Genomic DNA, 15,823 nt, shown 5'->3' on the forward strand with positions numbered 1-15,823 from the left:
GTTGCACAATCCGATGACTCATTTTTTGTGATGCAGAACATAAGAGTAACTCTGGCAGATTACTGAATACATCTGAGACGCAGACACGTGGTCATTAAGTCTTGCACAAACTTTGCGTCAATGGATACCACATTTGCGTCCCTCAAAACAAAGCCTAAAAACTGGCTAGATTCCCAGGTATTATAATGTCCACAACGATTGGATGACTACAGTATTTGTACGTTTTTTTCGGAGCCCCTGGTCTGTTGTCTGCAAATCTGTCACTACTTATCTTGGGGAATAGATTATTGTGTTCCTTTAAGCACAGGTGAGGCTGTTACCGATGTAAAAATTTTGTAGAGATTTTCAGATTGCAAAACTACGCATGAGTAACAGATGTTATAATCTTGGCAGGAGAGGGTTTATTTTTGAAGTTGTTTTACGAAAATGTGTTGTGAAAGCAGATGTGCGCAAGTGAAAGCTTGAATTGGTTACGCATTTCACCACATTCCATGCAACATTAAAACTAATATCAGACAGTTGATGATCGAATGACATGGGCAAGCCTGTGCATTTTGCTGCTTCACTATACGTATTCTACTACTGTAGCTCCCAATTTGAAATCTTTACCATCAGCTCCATTGAGCAAAAACTGGGTGAAGGACTTCTGCATACAGAAAACTTTTAATGAATAGGCAATACTGTGGCATTTTCTAAAAGGTCAAAGATCATTTAGAACTTAGAATGCCAACATATATAAAGTAAGCACTTATTTTAATGGGTTCAAATCCAGGTCATGTCCATCTGTGTGGAGTTTGCATGTTCTCCCCGGGCCCGCGTAGGTTTCCTCCGGGTACTTTGATTTCCTCCTACATCCAAAAACATGCTTGATAGGCTGATTGAACACATTTATTAATGTCAGGAGTTTTAAAGAGATCATTAGTTTACAGTTGGACAGACAGTTATGGTGACCCCGGCCCCTGGGCTCTATCCCAGGTCTGGGCCTTCCTGTGTGGAGTTTGCATGTTCTCCTCTGGCTTGTGTGGGTTTTCTTTGGGTACTCTGGTTTCCTCACACATTCCAAAAACATGTAGGGTGCAGGATGAACACTAAAACAGCCTTAGGTATGCATGTGAGCATGAACGGTTGTCCTTTGTCTCCTTGTACACTACTATTGGCTGGCCACCAATTCAGGATGTGCCCCGCTTGGTGCCTGTATTGTATGGTATAGGCTCCAGCACCCCCTGCGACCCTTGTGAGATGAAATGGATGAATGATTACTTCTTTTTTTTACCTAAGAATTACCAGCTATAAAGTGATCGTATCTTTTTTCTGATGTCTTGCAAAAAATGTGTCAGTCTTGTTTTCCGAATAGTTTGTGTTACAAACTTTTACAAGCCATATTTTATTGTGTATTTATTTCCGCAGTAGGGCAGGAAGTGGTGTATAACGTCACGTAGCCCGACGATGATCCATTTATTGCTTTTTAGCCTTTTTCTGATACACAAAGTTGTATATTTACGCACTATTACTATCTTAACTTCATTTTTGAATGGTGCTCATATTTATATAGGTGTTGCTGCATACCATTTTCAACATAAATTTAGTTTCTAGCTCTAAGAGGCGCCGATTTCAAATCGTGGATGTTACCCCGAGCCCTCCTCCTCTTCCCCCCGGAAAAAAACAGCCGCCCAACGGTCTCATGTCACCCCAGCAGGAGGTGAAGATTGAGAAAGATTTACCCCCGAGAAAGTTTTCTCTTTGTTTCCTAAAGTGTAGTTAAGGCGGATAGAGGGGAGACAAGAGGGCGGTACGTGAGGCGAATAGGGACTCTTATTTATTCCTTTTTTTTTTTCGAAAAAGAGGTTGGATCGGGGTTGGTTCCGAGTGGAGCACGAACCAAATTGTCCACATCCACAGCCTACTCAAGCCACGACAAAGCTACCCCAGCTAAACAACTCATTTTGGACAATTCACAGGTCGGGGTGAAAACGATGCCTTTAGCGTCTTTTTATTGTTGTCGTTTTTAAAAGCAGAGAAACCGGTTTTCCCTGCCTTTGCCACCGCTTTTGTGTTTGTGAATGGTGGAGGAAGGACACATTTGTTTGTTGACAGCGCAAGTTGTCCCCAACAAGTGAGCGTTTCAAGCTGCTAGCTTGCTCGGTAAGTTTTTATTCATTTGTATAATATTTTGTTTCCACTTTTGAATGGATGGCTACCTTTTATCTTCTTAACCAGGTATTACTTTGTTCTACGTAATCGATGGACATGTGGCTTTATGACCAAACAAAATTATCATGCGTAAAGTTCGGTCAATAATAATCACATTCACATTTATGCGTCTGTTCTTTATGAATTTAAAGTCCTCGTGAAATAATAATTCTTGTGGAGTGTTGCCATTTTTAACTCAATCACATCCACATCAACAACCTATGGCTCGCGAGCCACATGAGGCTCTCTGTTAACCTGTAAGCTAAATTGTACCTCTAGCACTGCTGTAATCATATATATAATTTACATAAGACTCCCATGTGCATGCATAGTCTCATTGATCAGCAATAGCATAAAAATGTTAAAATATTTCTGAGACTTTTTGTACTCTAAGTGTTGAAATGACAAAAACCATCACACATTTTCATTTATTTTGACTTTTAAATGTTTTGTATGGTTCTTGAAGTGTCTTAAATTAAAAGGTGTATTTTGCCCTTATGCACTTGTGTCTAAATAAGAGCAAAATACACATTTTAAAATACGACACACTTCACTCTCAAGGAATAACATTTGAAAATATGAATTGTTTCTAGCTCTCTCTGTCAAAAAGGTTCCCGACTCCTGGTCTAGGTCTTGGATTGAAAGTCTATCGTCGTCAATGGCTGCCAATGAGTTAAACATCCCTCAGCGCTAAGCTTGGCTTTATGAGGTGTTTGTGTGTGAATATAAACAATGATTACATTTGTTGTGTTGACATCTGTAAAGCATTCCTATCAGCAATAGGCTGATTGACTAATCCGAACCAAATCTGAAATTAGTCTACGGACAATACAGCAGTGTAGTTGTAATAAGCTATTAAATTTAAAACGGTATAATAAGTCACAGCTCTTGAGTTTTATTTTTATTGGAGTGAAATTGTCATTTATAGAATGCCATCTGCAGTATGGTGAGAAACAAGCATGTTGCCTGGTTCAGATTTAGTGAAAAGAGACAATTTTAGCTTTGTACATTATGTGCAAACCATGATCACATTTTTCACTTCACAAGGCCAACATTTCTCCTTGTGGCCTACATGGCATGCCGGCAGTTGGAGCCCTGCGGTTGTGTTCTGTGATCTAGGGTGGGAGTGCCTCTTGGTTTTTGGGCAGTCAGATGACAGCCTGCAGGTCCTGTCTTTTCCAAGATCTGCAAAGGCTGTAGTTGCAACCCCCACTTGCGTCCTCTCCGCCATCTCTATCTATGTGACCTACTCTGTCAGCCTATACCAGATGGTTTTGCCCTTTGAAAAGACAGAGAGGAAATCCTTCCTTGCTTTGGGGTAAAAGAGAAGACAGGAAAAGAGGCAAGACGTCGAGTTAAGCTCTGCTTATTGTTTTGCTACCCGCAATTTAATTAGCACGGATACTAGCATTTGACATTTTGGATTTGGAATGGGATTGCTTGTTTTTAGAATAACCTTTTTATTATTGCAGATTAAAGGACTTAGATTTTTAAACCAGTAGGACTCTTCGTGAGGTAATATATCAGTCGACACTACATTGGTCAATCCAAGCAGTCATCAGATGGTTTTTCGATATGCAAGCTGTGTCACTTGTATATTACGTAGTTGCTATAGGTTTGGTGTGAAAGTCGTTAATAACGAGAGATAGTGTTCCGCAGGGCCTGAAAATAATTCTTCTGCATGAATGAGCCCTCCAAAATGTTGTGCGATGGGGAGTAAACTCCAAAACGTTTTCGATCCTCACTCTGATGATCAATAGTCTTCCAAATTCTCAACTTTTTATATTTGTATGTTACTGACTTATTTATCCTGGTAGACTATGATTGACCTAAATGGACTGAGGATAGTGTACAATGTACATGATGATAAAATATTTAAACCCTTGTTTTACATCAGGTTTGTGATACCAGGAGGAATAATGTTCAGTCAAAGCAACTCAGTAGAACAGAAGTCATTGGGGTAAAGAAAAAACTCGTCAGACTTCGCCTCGTTTCCCATTTCAAAGGGACTCGGGGTTTATTTAAGAGTGCCAAGTAAATATATTTAGACAGTTAAATGAGAATTACCTCACTGATGTGCTTAGGAGTTGCTCTGGGCGTCAGTGTTTCGGTGCATGCCTTGTCCAACGCATTTCACCCAGCTGCTGAGCACATGGACATGTCTAAGCAACAGATATTTCAGCTTGAACAATAGCAGTCTTTCGCAGTTCAATTTCTCATAACAAGCATATATTATTTGGTATACAACTTTACAATGGTGGTGGCACGGTGGGTGCGCGTTTAGCATGCTTCTCACTTTTAAGATCAAGAGTTTAATCCCGGGCTGCAGCCTTCCTGAATGGATTTTAGATGATCTCCCCGTGCTCGTGTGGGTTTCCTCCAGGTAATCCGGTTTCCACCTACATCCCCGAAAACATGTATGGTTGGCTCATTGAACACTCCAAATTGTCTGTAGGTAAGAGTGTGCGCAACAATGACTGTCTCGAACTCATTCAAAGTGTAGCCTGCCAACCACCTATAGTCAACAGGGATAGGCTCCAGCACCCCAACAACCCTCGTGAAGATTGGATTGGATAATTTTATTCATCCCGTATTCGGGAAATTTCATTGGTGATAAGTGGCACATATGTTGAAAGACTGATGAACAAATTATGTTCAATGTGGATCTGAGAGTGATAATTAAATATATAATAATAGGCAATAATAGTAATTCAATATGTTTAGACAACATACGGGCATGTTTACATGACAATCAATTAAAGTTAAAATGAGAATAAAATTAATTACTTTTATTTTTCTATGGTTGGTGTTAGTTGGGTTGGTTTCAAGTGATTGGCAGACGAAAATATAAATATCGGGGGTTTTACAGACTGTTTGACATTATTTTTAATAACCCACAGTATCAAGACGGAAGGATTGGGCCAAATTACTGTACTCCACCACACATGAAGAGGGCTGTGATGATTTGCAAACACTGATGAATCCCACCATGCAGAACATGCCGCCATGGTGGGCTACGAAGAAGTGTAGGGTATCACTGTTCGGACATGTGCAAACGTTACTTGGCTTGGTGGCGAGCACACTCGGGGAGAGTTTTTTTTTCGCCATCTGGAAATACCATCACACCAGACCTTGCAAATGCACTCAGGTGTTTGTTGTAGAACACCTAAAATCCTGTTCCACTGCTTCACAAAGATAGACGTATAAAAAAACCAAGCAAACATTGATTTCAACAAATGGTACCTCCATTTTAAAGAATGATGGATCCTATTTGAATCTGCTCTTGACATGAAACAGGCTCACACACCCTAAAAAAAAAACAACACGATCTGTTTTCCCAAAATACATAAACCTACATGCTGGGATTGCCGGCTATTTACTTTTCCCTTCTGTGCTAACTTTGGAGCTGTAATTGTTTGGTATTACAGTTAACCAGACAAAAAAATGAAAGGTTTTGTGTTTGCTTGGGGGAAAAAAAAAGTGTGCCGTCTTTTCAACCAGTAAGCGCGTTCTCAAGGTACAATTACTGTCAATTGCTGACATACAGTATTTTGGCTCTTGGAGCACCTTCATACTGCTTAATTGCTAGTCGTTTACTACACTTAAATAACACGCATCATATTATGGTTTGTTTTCAACTTCTAATCTAAACCTTATGTCATACAAAATGTTTTACAGCCACACCCAGTGTCAGATAGAAGCTCATCTTCTCCGCTAATAGTGTTTCGTGTGTCTAAGCCGCTTATACTCTGCCTATACGGTATTATAGAATATCAAGATTTTTAACACTTGCGCTGGCATTCATTTGGTTGCCCCCACGAGGCTGAACTCAGCAAAGCGCGACGTCACCACGACAGCGGAGTGCATTCACACGGCCGTTGTAGCTTCAAGCATTCACCCTACTGTTTACCTTAAGTTGAAAGCAACACTACACTTTACCCTACATTTCTTTAGTGCTACTCAGAGTCTGAATTTGTTAGGGGGTATTTCCCAAACCGGAATGTGACTCCCTTAAGATGTGATCCATACATGTGAGTTATATTATAAGCATACATTAAAAATATGTGACTGCCCTATTAACTAACAGTCCAATGATTTTTTTCTTTTCATACTCCTTAATGTCGACTTTCACTTTTTAGTTGAAAGATCATTTTTGTCCAAACTGAAGTCCAGCAGGCTTTATTTGGTGAGGTTAGAAATTGTAGAGATTAAGAAAAGAGCATCAACGATGAAATAAAAGAAAATGTGGCACGTACAAGAAAGCTGAACAAAAATCCATGTCAAAAGGAAACTATTATTAATATATCAAATATACAGAAACTTTGTTTTCACCTTTGGCTTTTAATTTAATACAAATGCTGAGCTGTCTTGGTGACATTCACTTTAGTTTAGCTAGCAATCTTTTTTTTTTAGGTTCCCTTTCAAAGATGTAAACATCAATGTTGATGATTATAAAGCTCGTCTCTGCTCTTGTCACAAAAACAATGGCGAACCCCTTGTTGAAAGCAGATGTTTCACTTCCTCATCAGGGCCTTCCTGATTCTCCTAAGCAGGAAACTCAGTTTGATGCCCTGCTTAATAATCTTTCACAGTTGGGGGGTAGACTTTATAGGGGGATGAGTATTAATTTATGTTCCTTCATCTATCTTTCTATCTTCTGCTCTGTATGGAAACCCATTCTTAACTGACTGATACAACTAGACTTGGGAAATCAGGGTTTGCATATTCATTCTCTGATGGCATCTTCCAGTTAAACGATAATCTTATCTTCTCAGCTGGCTATGGCCATCAAGTCTTTGGATGGGCGTTTTTTAATGACCATGCGCATCCAATGATTAAGCACACCCGAATAAGCTATGTGTGGAACTTGTAGTCAACCCCGCCCCCTCGGCAGCTGAGCACTCAATTGTGCATTTCTGCTGTGTTTGTTCAGGGGTAGTATATCTTCCTAAGCAATGGTATGGGATGCTTTCTAATGCTGTTCATCAGTGGTATTGACTGATAATTTCTTATAATATCTTAATTACAGAGACTCGGTCTTCAAAGGCCGCAAGGTAACCTGAATGTTAAGGGCACAAGAGTCGAAATTAAAAAAAAAAAAGCGTTATAGTACTTAAGGATGCTTCATGTTTATTTTAATGATCTGTTCAGCAGTACCTACACCCTAGATGTGTTTTTTTAAGTGATGTGACCCATTGGGAATAGAATTATAAAAGTGCAGGGATCCCCTGAAGAAAAGGCAAAGCAGGATATTATTTATAGTCCAAACAACAGCACTGTTATTGTGGGAATGTTCTCACATGGCTTGAATCACAGGCTTCTTTTTGTAGCGCATTTATTGATTGTTAAGTTATGCTCAAGGTAATTTGGACCGCCGATGCATCGTGTTCAGCCAATAGAACCAATCATCTTCTGCGTTAATAATCACAAAATCAGTCTGCAGTCTTCAATTCTGCCTTATTTTCTATTCACAATGTTTTGCGGACCAACTTTAAATCAATGCTATTTCAGAGTTTCACATTTGTTGTTGCTTTCATAATTTTGAAATCCTTCTAGACTGTTGGCAAGACTGATGCATCTGCAAGCCGGACTATATTTTATCTTGTTGATGTGTATTCAATTAGTTGCCGGGTGACTGTTGAAAATTCGGCGTGGAAGCATTGCTGGAGTTCCATCTTGAAGACTAATCATGTTCCTCATTGTGAGTCGCTCCTCCCATCACTCAGCTGCCATGTGAAGGGAACACTTGGCTCCCAGATTCAAGCAAACATTCGTTCTCAGCTCGTCTCCTTGGTGCCCCCAGTCGCGGTTAGTTGAGTCCCCGTTTCACGTGTGTTTTTTTTTTCTACAAGTGCCGCGAGAGGTCACAGCATGGGCCTCATGGGGCTTTGTTATAGTCCACAATGGCTCTATTCTCCAACAGCGGCGAGTCCTAAAAGTTGCAAGACATTGGACACCATTGTGACTCATAGTAACATGATGCAGCTGCACAGATGCATGGGAGTGTCTGCGGGTGTTCATGTAGACTTAACTCAATTATTTCTTAGATGTTTTGGGAATGCTCACACGCAGTGTTAGTTAAAGTCGTAAAGTGACCGAGATGTTCCAGGAAAGTTGGCATTACAGAAAGAATGATGCATTTTATTAGATGCTGGTGATTTCATTTCTTATTGGCGAGTGGAGTGCATCGTTGACATCAGATTTAATAAGCCTGACAAAAGCCTCAATTGAATTCAACATTTGCTTTTTTGGCTTACTTTTGGACGGGTCCGTTCCAAAGAAAATGCATGAGCTATTCTCCAAAGTATTTACCTTAACACAAAAACTGGACTTTATACTTGCTGCTACATGTAACAGAAGGATAAGGGATGGGAAAATACTTGGGAATATTGGATTTTGAAAGCAGATAAGTATGATTGTTCATAGTTGAGATTAAAATCAAGGTTAAAATGTGCGTGCTATCAATTTTGGAAAAAAATTAAAGATTTTAAGTGCATCTCTTGATCCGACAAATGCTGCAATTTAATTCAATTCAAAAGCAAATATACAGAAAGAAACTCAAAGTAATTCTAGTTTTCTCATCAGCCTGATCTAATAATGAGCCAACATTCTGCTTTGAATGTGTTGACATTCCTTTCAAGTCACGTTCTGGGTAACACAGATCATTAATACCAAGCACTACAGCATCAAACACATTCATAATTGTTCTCCAGAGTTTAGTGGTCATGTGCATGGTTTTGATGGAAAGAATTCCTCTGTGTTTGTGCATTGTCCTTCACCAGATTGAAATCACAAGCTGAAGGGGGAAACCAAAAAGTGCACAAGTGAGGGAAAGGTTTCTGACAAGGCCTCAGATTCCCCTGTAAATCCATTCCAGGAAACACATGAAAAGTGCATGCTTTTTGGGCCTGACAATCCTTGAACTGTCAATGTGGAAAAACATGCAGCGTGGGGGAAGCGTCATGTCGAGTCGCAAAAAAAAAACGTCACGCGAGCCGGTCTTGCAGCGAAAGCCCTTCGTAGTAAAGCAGGACCATATGCTGTCTGAGCCCGTCTCTCGTAGAAAACGTGACTTGGTTGTAATCGAATCCCGTCTGTGGTGTGCTCATGTCGAAGACCTACCATGGTCCACTCAGTTTTTAATGGGGCTCCTTCACATTAAAAACTGCAATCCGCTATGTTGTAGTGGTAATAATTTGGCATGGTAGGCTGCCTTCTAATCTTCTAGGACCGTCTCCAGCACCCCCACGACCCTTGTGAGGATAAACATTATAGAAAATGAATGAATGCGGTATTTTGTCATTTTTGGAAATGGAGTTTATTGCCTGTCGAGAGTTGCTTGAACATTTTAGCTTTTTGTGTGTGTTTCTGACTTATTTCACACATGAAATATCATTTCTGTTCGTAGCGACCAAAGCAGCTCTGATGGACCGAAGATAACGTCAGCAGGCAGGCGGTCTACCTTGTGTCCTGGTCTACTTGTGGACATCCGAGCCCAAAATGGCAGAGCCCACCGGACTAAGCCCCGAGTCGGCAGGGGCTGGCGTTCCCGAGCTCGACGTCTGCAGTTTGGAGATAGAGAGGAATTATGACATCATCCCTGCTGTCATCTGCTCCATGTGTTGCCTCTTTGGCATCATCTACTGCTTCTTTGGTGAGAAAGAATCCCTCGTTAGCCCACCACTACACATCTTCATGAGATCCTGATGGCAGCACATTATCCTTCAACAGAATATTGTCATGCTATTTCACTAGAAGTAAAGATTTCTCCACTCACACCATATCATTCTGAGTGACTCATTTACTCTTAGCCCAGATACTACACATGTATATTTTCCCCAGAGTATGAGTTATTGTATTTAGTAATAAAAGTAGACTCTTGATATAAAAAAATGGCATTAAAGGCGATAAATGTTTCACTAGATTTTGACTGGGAAATGCCGCCCGCCAGTGATCGAATCCAATAGGTTGTTGTCAGTGGCAAACAAAGAGTTAATATCTTAATAAAGTTCAACTAGTTTTCATATGAAGATTTGTACATTTACCAGGTCTTCCTCTTTTCCTTTCATCTGCAAAGTTAAAGCTGAACTTCACCCGTGATCGATACTTAGCAATGACGTTTCATTAACACCAAGTGGCTCATTCCTGTCTCACGCATCCTCCCGTAGGTTACCGCTGTTTCAAAGCGGTCATGTTCCTGTCAGGCCTGATGTTCGGCTCCGTCATCATCTTCCTGCTGTGCCACAAGGAGCACGTGCTGGACACCCAGCTCAGCGTGGAGGCCAGCGCCGGTATCGGACTGGGCATCGGCTTGCTGTGCGGCCTGGTGACCATGTTGGTCCGCAGCGTGGGACTCTTTATGACGGGCCTCCTGCTGGGCCTCCTCTTGGCTCTGGCCACCCTGCTCCTCATGCAGCAGTTCTACGCGCCCAGCACGGTGTGGGTGCCTCTGGGTACGCTCCTGGGCTCGGGCATGCTGTTCGCCGTGCTGACGCTGCAGTGGCAAAAGCTCTTCACCGTCCTCTCCACCGCCGTTTTCGGCGCCGCCATCATGACGGTGTGCGCCGACTACTTTGTGGAGATGCTGGCTTTGGCCAAGCATGCCTACGGGTGCCTGCGCCTTTCGCCCGGCCCGCCCCTTTGCTGGTACGGCTGGGTCATCCTGGGGGTCTGGCCCACCCTCGGTATCATGGGAGTCCTGGTGCAATGGAAACTGACTGACGGCAGCTTCTCCCACACGGACGGTGAGCCTCGCGAAAGCGTGACGTTGACCGCGTTGCGAGCGTCGCTAACCATCTCTCGCTCCGTTTTAGTGGTTTTAAGTCGGCGTCAAAAAAGAGTGCAGCTGATGCGCATTAGAGAGAAGGACAACAGGAAGCGGCAGCAGGCAGGTGGGCAGGAAGGCACGTACCGCCGTAAAGCCACCCCAGTCAAACGTTACGCTGGGGACCTTCTGGCGCCGGTCAGTGTCACCCAACATGACGTGTGCTGTGGTTACTCGCTCTTATTTCATACCTTTCCTTAATCTTTGATTTGCCGCACCTTATTTTCCTAATTCAGTGCAGTGGACACTCAGAACTTAAATTGGACTAAGCTCTTTTTTTTACAATTTTGTACCTGAACTTTTAGGTATTTTTCACCTCAAAATGTTGATTGATTGTTTTGAAAAATGGACAAATGGTTGCTTTATCAGTTTGAGTTTCGAAAGTCCACGGCATTCCTGTTATATTTTTCTGGATCGCCAACAGTTTCCTCAACCTTACAATGTGTCTGCATGTTTCTCAGAGCTACCTGCAAAGTCTGCGGGACAGGCAAATGGGAACCGGTACTTCCCTTAGCAGCCAGAGCACCACCAACCACACCGTCATGGACATGGACTGTGAAACCGGTTCCACGGTGCCCCTCACGGCCACAACCCCCGTCGTCCGGGTCTGAGCGGGTGTCATGACAAGAAAAATGACAGTCCCGCTATAACATGCTTGTGATGTTCTGAAGAATCTGTGACAATGTTTTGTATGTGAAATTTGTGAATAGAGGTTTACAGTGCAGAGGACCACTACTTTTTCTTCATGGGGAAAGAACTTCTAAAGCCACTACCATCGAGTTGCGTCTTGGTGGAAGCAGAAAGTAACCACACGAGGTCCTCCCATTTCTCTCAGCATGTATTGAATACAACAGCAGAGCCGAAGGTGCATTTCTATCAGGTATCGTATCTCACAAGTACTGTACTTTCAAAGTTGATCACCTTGCCATTGAGTGTTGCGTTCTTTCCGTTTTTACATTGAAGGATGTGTGATTTTTATTTTCTTGATAGGTTGTTTGTCAGGAAAGACCCATATGTCTTAGTAAAGCTAAAGAAAATGTTACGTTACAATAAGTTGTAATTCTGTAAAGGCTTTTTTTTTAGGCAGCACTCTTTTTTTTTTTCTGTGTGTGAAGAATTTAGTCTGTGTGAAAACATAATAATTTATTCGTCCAACAACCAAGAGATTGGTTAAAAAAACAAAAAAAAAACAATTAGGAGTCGGTAGCTGTTATTTTGGCCTGACCAGGAATAATTCAATGTTACATGAATTTGTACATACACGTTGATAGAAATAAAAAAAAATACATAGGTTTGATACTGTACTTCTTAGTTCAATGACTGCTATTGTTTTGTTCTCTTTGGGCTCTTAGCAACCAGACCTTTCTCATGCAATAAAGAGGTCATTGGAAGGATTTCCTATTCTGGAGTTGGTCCTCTCTGCCATGCTGTGTGCAGCCAAGATTTTTTTTTTGTGTTGCTCACACAAGGCAGGAACAAAACCGCCTTTCATTACAACTTTTCCCCCGTGCTTTTCACCACTCTTTGCATCAAAACACTTGTTGATTCTGGCATCATATAGCTAGTGTTTCATCAGATAAAAATATTACGAGTTACATCCACGGCTTGCGTTATTCCCCGGCGACTTCATGTCAAGAAGCGCACAATGGACGCACTGTGAAGCAAAGAGTCCACAGAAAGCACACTCCCATTATCGTATTACTTACTCTTTAAACAATCAATGCTCCTAAGCTACATGTTTAACTCAATAGTGACCAATGATGGTTATAGACATCAAGCCAGTTTGATTGTTAACTGATTGGCTGTCGTTATCGTTAATCAATGGACTACTAACTGCTATCCTTTTATTCATGATAAAACAGATCACATCTCAAAAGCTTATACTGAGAAAATTGGCCATTTTAATGGAAAATACTTTAATTTTTAACTCAAGGTGGATCAATCTGGATTTGGACCCACTAACACCTGGCCCACCGGGCAACCCTACATTTAAACTTGATCTGAAATCTTATTTTATTTTAAATAAATATAGAAGATTGACAATAACATCATTGCATTCAGTTTTTAATCATAATTTGTACAACATCCCAACATTCTTTGAGATATATGGAGTACATCAGCCCTCAAAATGAACTGTTTGTAATTTGACTAGGCTTTGGGGCGTTAACACTATAACTCTGGAATCAGATCAACAGCCTTTCCTAGTGTTGTTACTGTTGTAATGTATTTTTTAACACATTGCCTGCCATTAACATTGATAGATGCCCAATCCCAGTTAAAATGTTTGGACATCTATCACTGTCAAGGTTTTTTTTTTGCAACAGGTTTTCATTATTTTACTAACTACCACAGCACATACTCGAGAAATATTATACTGACAGTCAATGAGTTAATCATTAAACTTGTTAGCTGCTAATGATGGCAAAAGAAGTCCAATCCATTCTAACAGTACAGAGACTTAAATGTGATTATTCTATCATCACAATTCAAATTTATTGGAAGTCGCTATCACTGGCAATGAATCGATTCAAACATTGCACCTCTAATCCTTTTTATAGAGAAAAAAATAACCTCTCCTTAATTTCTCCCATACAAAAGTTTCAGAGTCACTAAAGTGAAAAAAAGGGCTGCTGATTTGAGAAAGTGACACTGACCTGTCCAGGCTAAACACTCGTCAGCTGCTTTTGGCTGTCTACTGCCCCCTGTCGAGTGACTTTCAGCATCGCATCCATTGCTCTTTCTTGCTCAGTGGGTAGCCTCGGTCCACCCTCAGCCTCTCATTGACACGCCAGTAGTCATCCCCCTTGAAGAAGTACACCCTTCCATTGGTCCAGTTGAAGGCAGCGTCCGGACTGGGGGGCACGCCGGAGAAGACCATGGACAGCGACCTGGAAGTCATGGTTTTGTAGACCAGCTCATCCCATGCCAGAAACTGGAGCCCTGCAAGCCAAACAGAAGATCAACTTCTTGTTGTTCTCAAGGTAAAAAGATGCATCAATATTCAAAGGGACGTGCTATACTCTTATAGGGTAGCCCAAGTCCATCATAAAGAACCCTTCGCTTTTTTTGGGGATCTGCAAGGCCTTCTCTGATGGCCTAAAAAATATCTGAATCACAGACTGATGTTAATTATATTTTGGCCATGAATACTTATTAAATAATTCCAAATTATCTCTCAGATTCCTTTCATTGCTTTTCCCCTGGTTGCGCTGCTTCCAGATGTGTGTTTTCATATTTAAGCATTTTACCAATCACATTTCAGCCATTATTTGTTGCAAGGGTCAGAAATCTACCTGGAGGCCTTCACAATCATGTCTGTAGGCCTTTAAAAAAGGCGTCGATAAAACTGTTGCTTTAACCAATCAGATTGCGAGTTGGCGACAACAATGCACTCTCGTAGGCGTAGCTACACGTCATCGCCAAGGTCAGAGTTTAAATCGCCGCCGCCATTATTTAAAATGGCGGATGAGCCAGGAGTCTGTTCGGGAGTCCACTGCAAAGCAGCGCAGAATTGACGATTTACCGAAGAAAGACCTGATCAAGCTCTCACAGGACAATGCAGGACATTCGGTATGTTTTAATTTGGGGATATTGAAGCCCCATGTCTCATTTTAAGAGTGCTTTTTGACGGGAGCACGCTTCGATCGCGTGCTGTAGCCCCACGTAGATGGAGACCGAAAAATGTTTGCAAACAAATTGGCTACATTGCGTTACCTATAGCGCTTTATGTTTAAAAAGAAATCATTCCATTGTGTGTTTCAGGTTCTCAACGAGCACAGACTGCTGGGAAACATCAAGAATGTGGCCAAAAAGGAGCAGCTTGTCGACACCATCTCGAGCTGTTTGTCAGCAAAGTGAGTCCTTTTCTGAACGGTTTCTATTTTCTCTATCCGTGTAATAATACGTCAGCGTTCAGTATTCAAGGTTTTGTTCAATTCGCTTTTTTACCACGATACATTTCAAATTCCGACAAAACTAAAGTGAGACATTCTTTCAACAATTGTGCAGGGTTCGTTTTTGACTCGAGTTTAAACATATGGTAAAATTGCCGTTCAGTGTATGAAGAGAAAAACGGAAGCAATTATGACTTTTTGGAATATTTATTTTTTTAAAGAATGAAGATTTGAAATGGTTGACTGGAAAACTCCTCCAGGATGAAATAATGTGGGAAATGATTGTGGGTCATTTGTGCATCAAAATGGCTGAATAAGAAATAACAATCATGCTGTGCTGTTTTGTAGAGGATTTCAAGCCACAGAGATGGTGGAAGAAGTGACAAGGCAGGTGAAAGCTGTCAAAATTGATGCGAAGACCAAAGAAGTCAAGGCAGAAATTGTGTTTCAGGTTATTTAATTTATTATTTTCATGTACTGTGTACTAAACCTACTCATTTTGTATCTTGCTTCTCTTCAGGGTCCATCCAAGTTTACCAAATGAATGTGACAAGACAAACTTCCCCAAAAAGAGTTACACCAAGCTGTGGTATTTAATTTATTATTTTCATGTACTGTGTACTAAACCTACTCATTTTGTATCTTGCTTCTCTTCAGGGTCCATCCAAGTTTACCAAATGAATGTGACAAGACAAACTTCCCCAAAAAGAGTGACACCGAGCTGTGGGTATATGGGGATGTTGGAAGATGGCACAGTCTTTGACACCCTCAGGGTCTCCAACTCTGGTCCTGGAGGGGCCCTGTCCAGTATGTTTTCCATACCTCCACCACATCTGAATCAAATGATCAAGATCCTGATTATTTGATTTAGGTGTGTTGGACACGGAAAATAAATAGACTGGAATAGGGGCCCTCG

The 15,823-nt window shown here is 41.3% G+C and overlaps 2 protein-coding genes across 9 annotated transcripts; both read left to right on the top strand.

Annotated features, from left to right (window-relative positions):
* The first annotated feature begins 1,435 nt into the window (after positions 1-1,435).
* LOC144076245 (transmembrane protein 198-like) lies at positions 1,436-14,075 on the top strand. Of its 5 annotated transcripts, none has more exons than XM_077603925.1 (6): positions 1,436-1,958; positions 2,095-2,142; positions 9,599-9,844; positions 10,359-10,934; positions 11,004-11,152; positions 11,476-12,318. In XM_077603925.1, exons 3-6 carry the CDS (start codon positions 9,691-9,693, stop codon positions 11,623-11,625), a joined length of 1,029 nt encoding a protein of 342 aa, XP_077460051.1. In that variant the 5' UTR covers positions 1,436-1,958; positions 2,095-2,142; positions 9,599-9,690; the 3' UTR covers positions 11,626-12,318. The 5 variants fall into 5 exon arrangements, 4 of the variants coding, with proteins under 4 accessions (XP_077460051.1, XP_077460049.1, XP_077460053.1 ...); XR_013300768.1 differs by lacking the exon at positions 1,436-1,958 and adding an exon at positions 12,367-14,075 and having other exon boundaries at positions 2,015-2,142; positions 11,476-11,894; XM_077603923.1 differs by lacking the exon at positions 1,436-1,958 and having other exon boundaries at positions 2,015-2,142.
* Positions 14,076-14,456: 381 nt separating this feature from the next.
* LOC144075864 (peptidyl-prolyl cis-trans isomerase FKBP3-like) lies at positions 14,457-15,821 on the top strand. Of its 4 annotated transcripts, none has more exons than XM_077603297.1 (5): positions 14,457-14,584; positions 14,777-14,868; positions 15,256-15,358; positions 15,428-15,496; positions 15,565-15,821. In XM_077603297.1, exons 1-4 carry the CDS (start codon positions 14,480-14,482, stop codon positions 15,449-15,451), a joined length of 324 nt encoding a protein of 107 aa, XP_077459423.1. In that variant the 5' UTR covers positions 14,457-14,479; the 3' UTR covers positions 15,452-15,496; positions 15,565-15,821. The 4 variants fall into 4 exon arrangements, with proteins under 4 accessions (XP_077459423.1, XP_077459422.1, XP_077459420.1 ...); XM_077603296.1 differs by having other exon boundaries at positions 15,256-15,294; XM_077603294.1 differs by having other exon boundaries at positions 15,256-15,294; positions 15,428-15,821.
* Positions 15,822-15,823: the final 2 nt, after the last annotated feature.

This window comes from Stigmatopora argus, chromosome 6, assembly GCF_051989625.1.
Source record: "Stigmatopora argus isolate UIUO_Sarg chromosome 6, RoL_Sarg_1.0, whole genome shotgun sequence".
NCBI classification, from domain to species: Eukaryota; Metazoa; Chordata; class Actinopteri; order Syngnathiformes; family Syngnathidae; genus Stigmatopora; species Stigmatopora argus.

Excerpts from the sequence above, each read along its gene's own strand:
- LOC144076245 (XM_077603925.1), top strand. The coding sequence starts at position 9,691 with ATGGCAGAGCCCACCGGACTAAGCCCCGAGTCGGCAGGGGCTGGCGTT. Across the intron at positions 9,845-10,358 it reads CATCATCTACTGCTTCTTTG|GTTACCGCTGTTTCAAAGCG; the intron begins GTGAGAAAGAAT and ends ATCCTCCCGTAG. Across the intron at positions 11,153-11,475 it reads CTGGGGACCTTCTGGCGCCG|AGCTACCTGCAAAGTCTGCG; the intron begins GTCAGTGTCACC and ends CATGTTTCTCAG.
- LOC144075864 (XM_077603294.1), top strand. The coding sequence starts at position 14,480 with ATGAGCCAGGAGTCTGTTCGGGAGTCCACTGCAAAGCAGCGCAGAATT. Across the intron at positions 14,585-14,776 it reads AGGACAATGCAGGACATTCG|GTTCTCAACGAGCACAGACT; the intron begins GTATGTTTTAAT and ends TGTGTGTTTCAG. Across the intron at positions 14,869-15,255 it reads TCGAGCTGTTTGTCAGCAAA|AGGATTTCAAGCCACAGAGA; the intron begins GTGAGTCCTTTT and ends GCTGTTTTGTAG.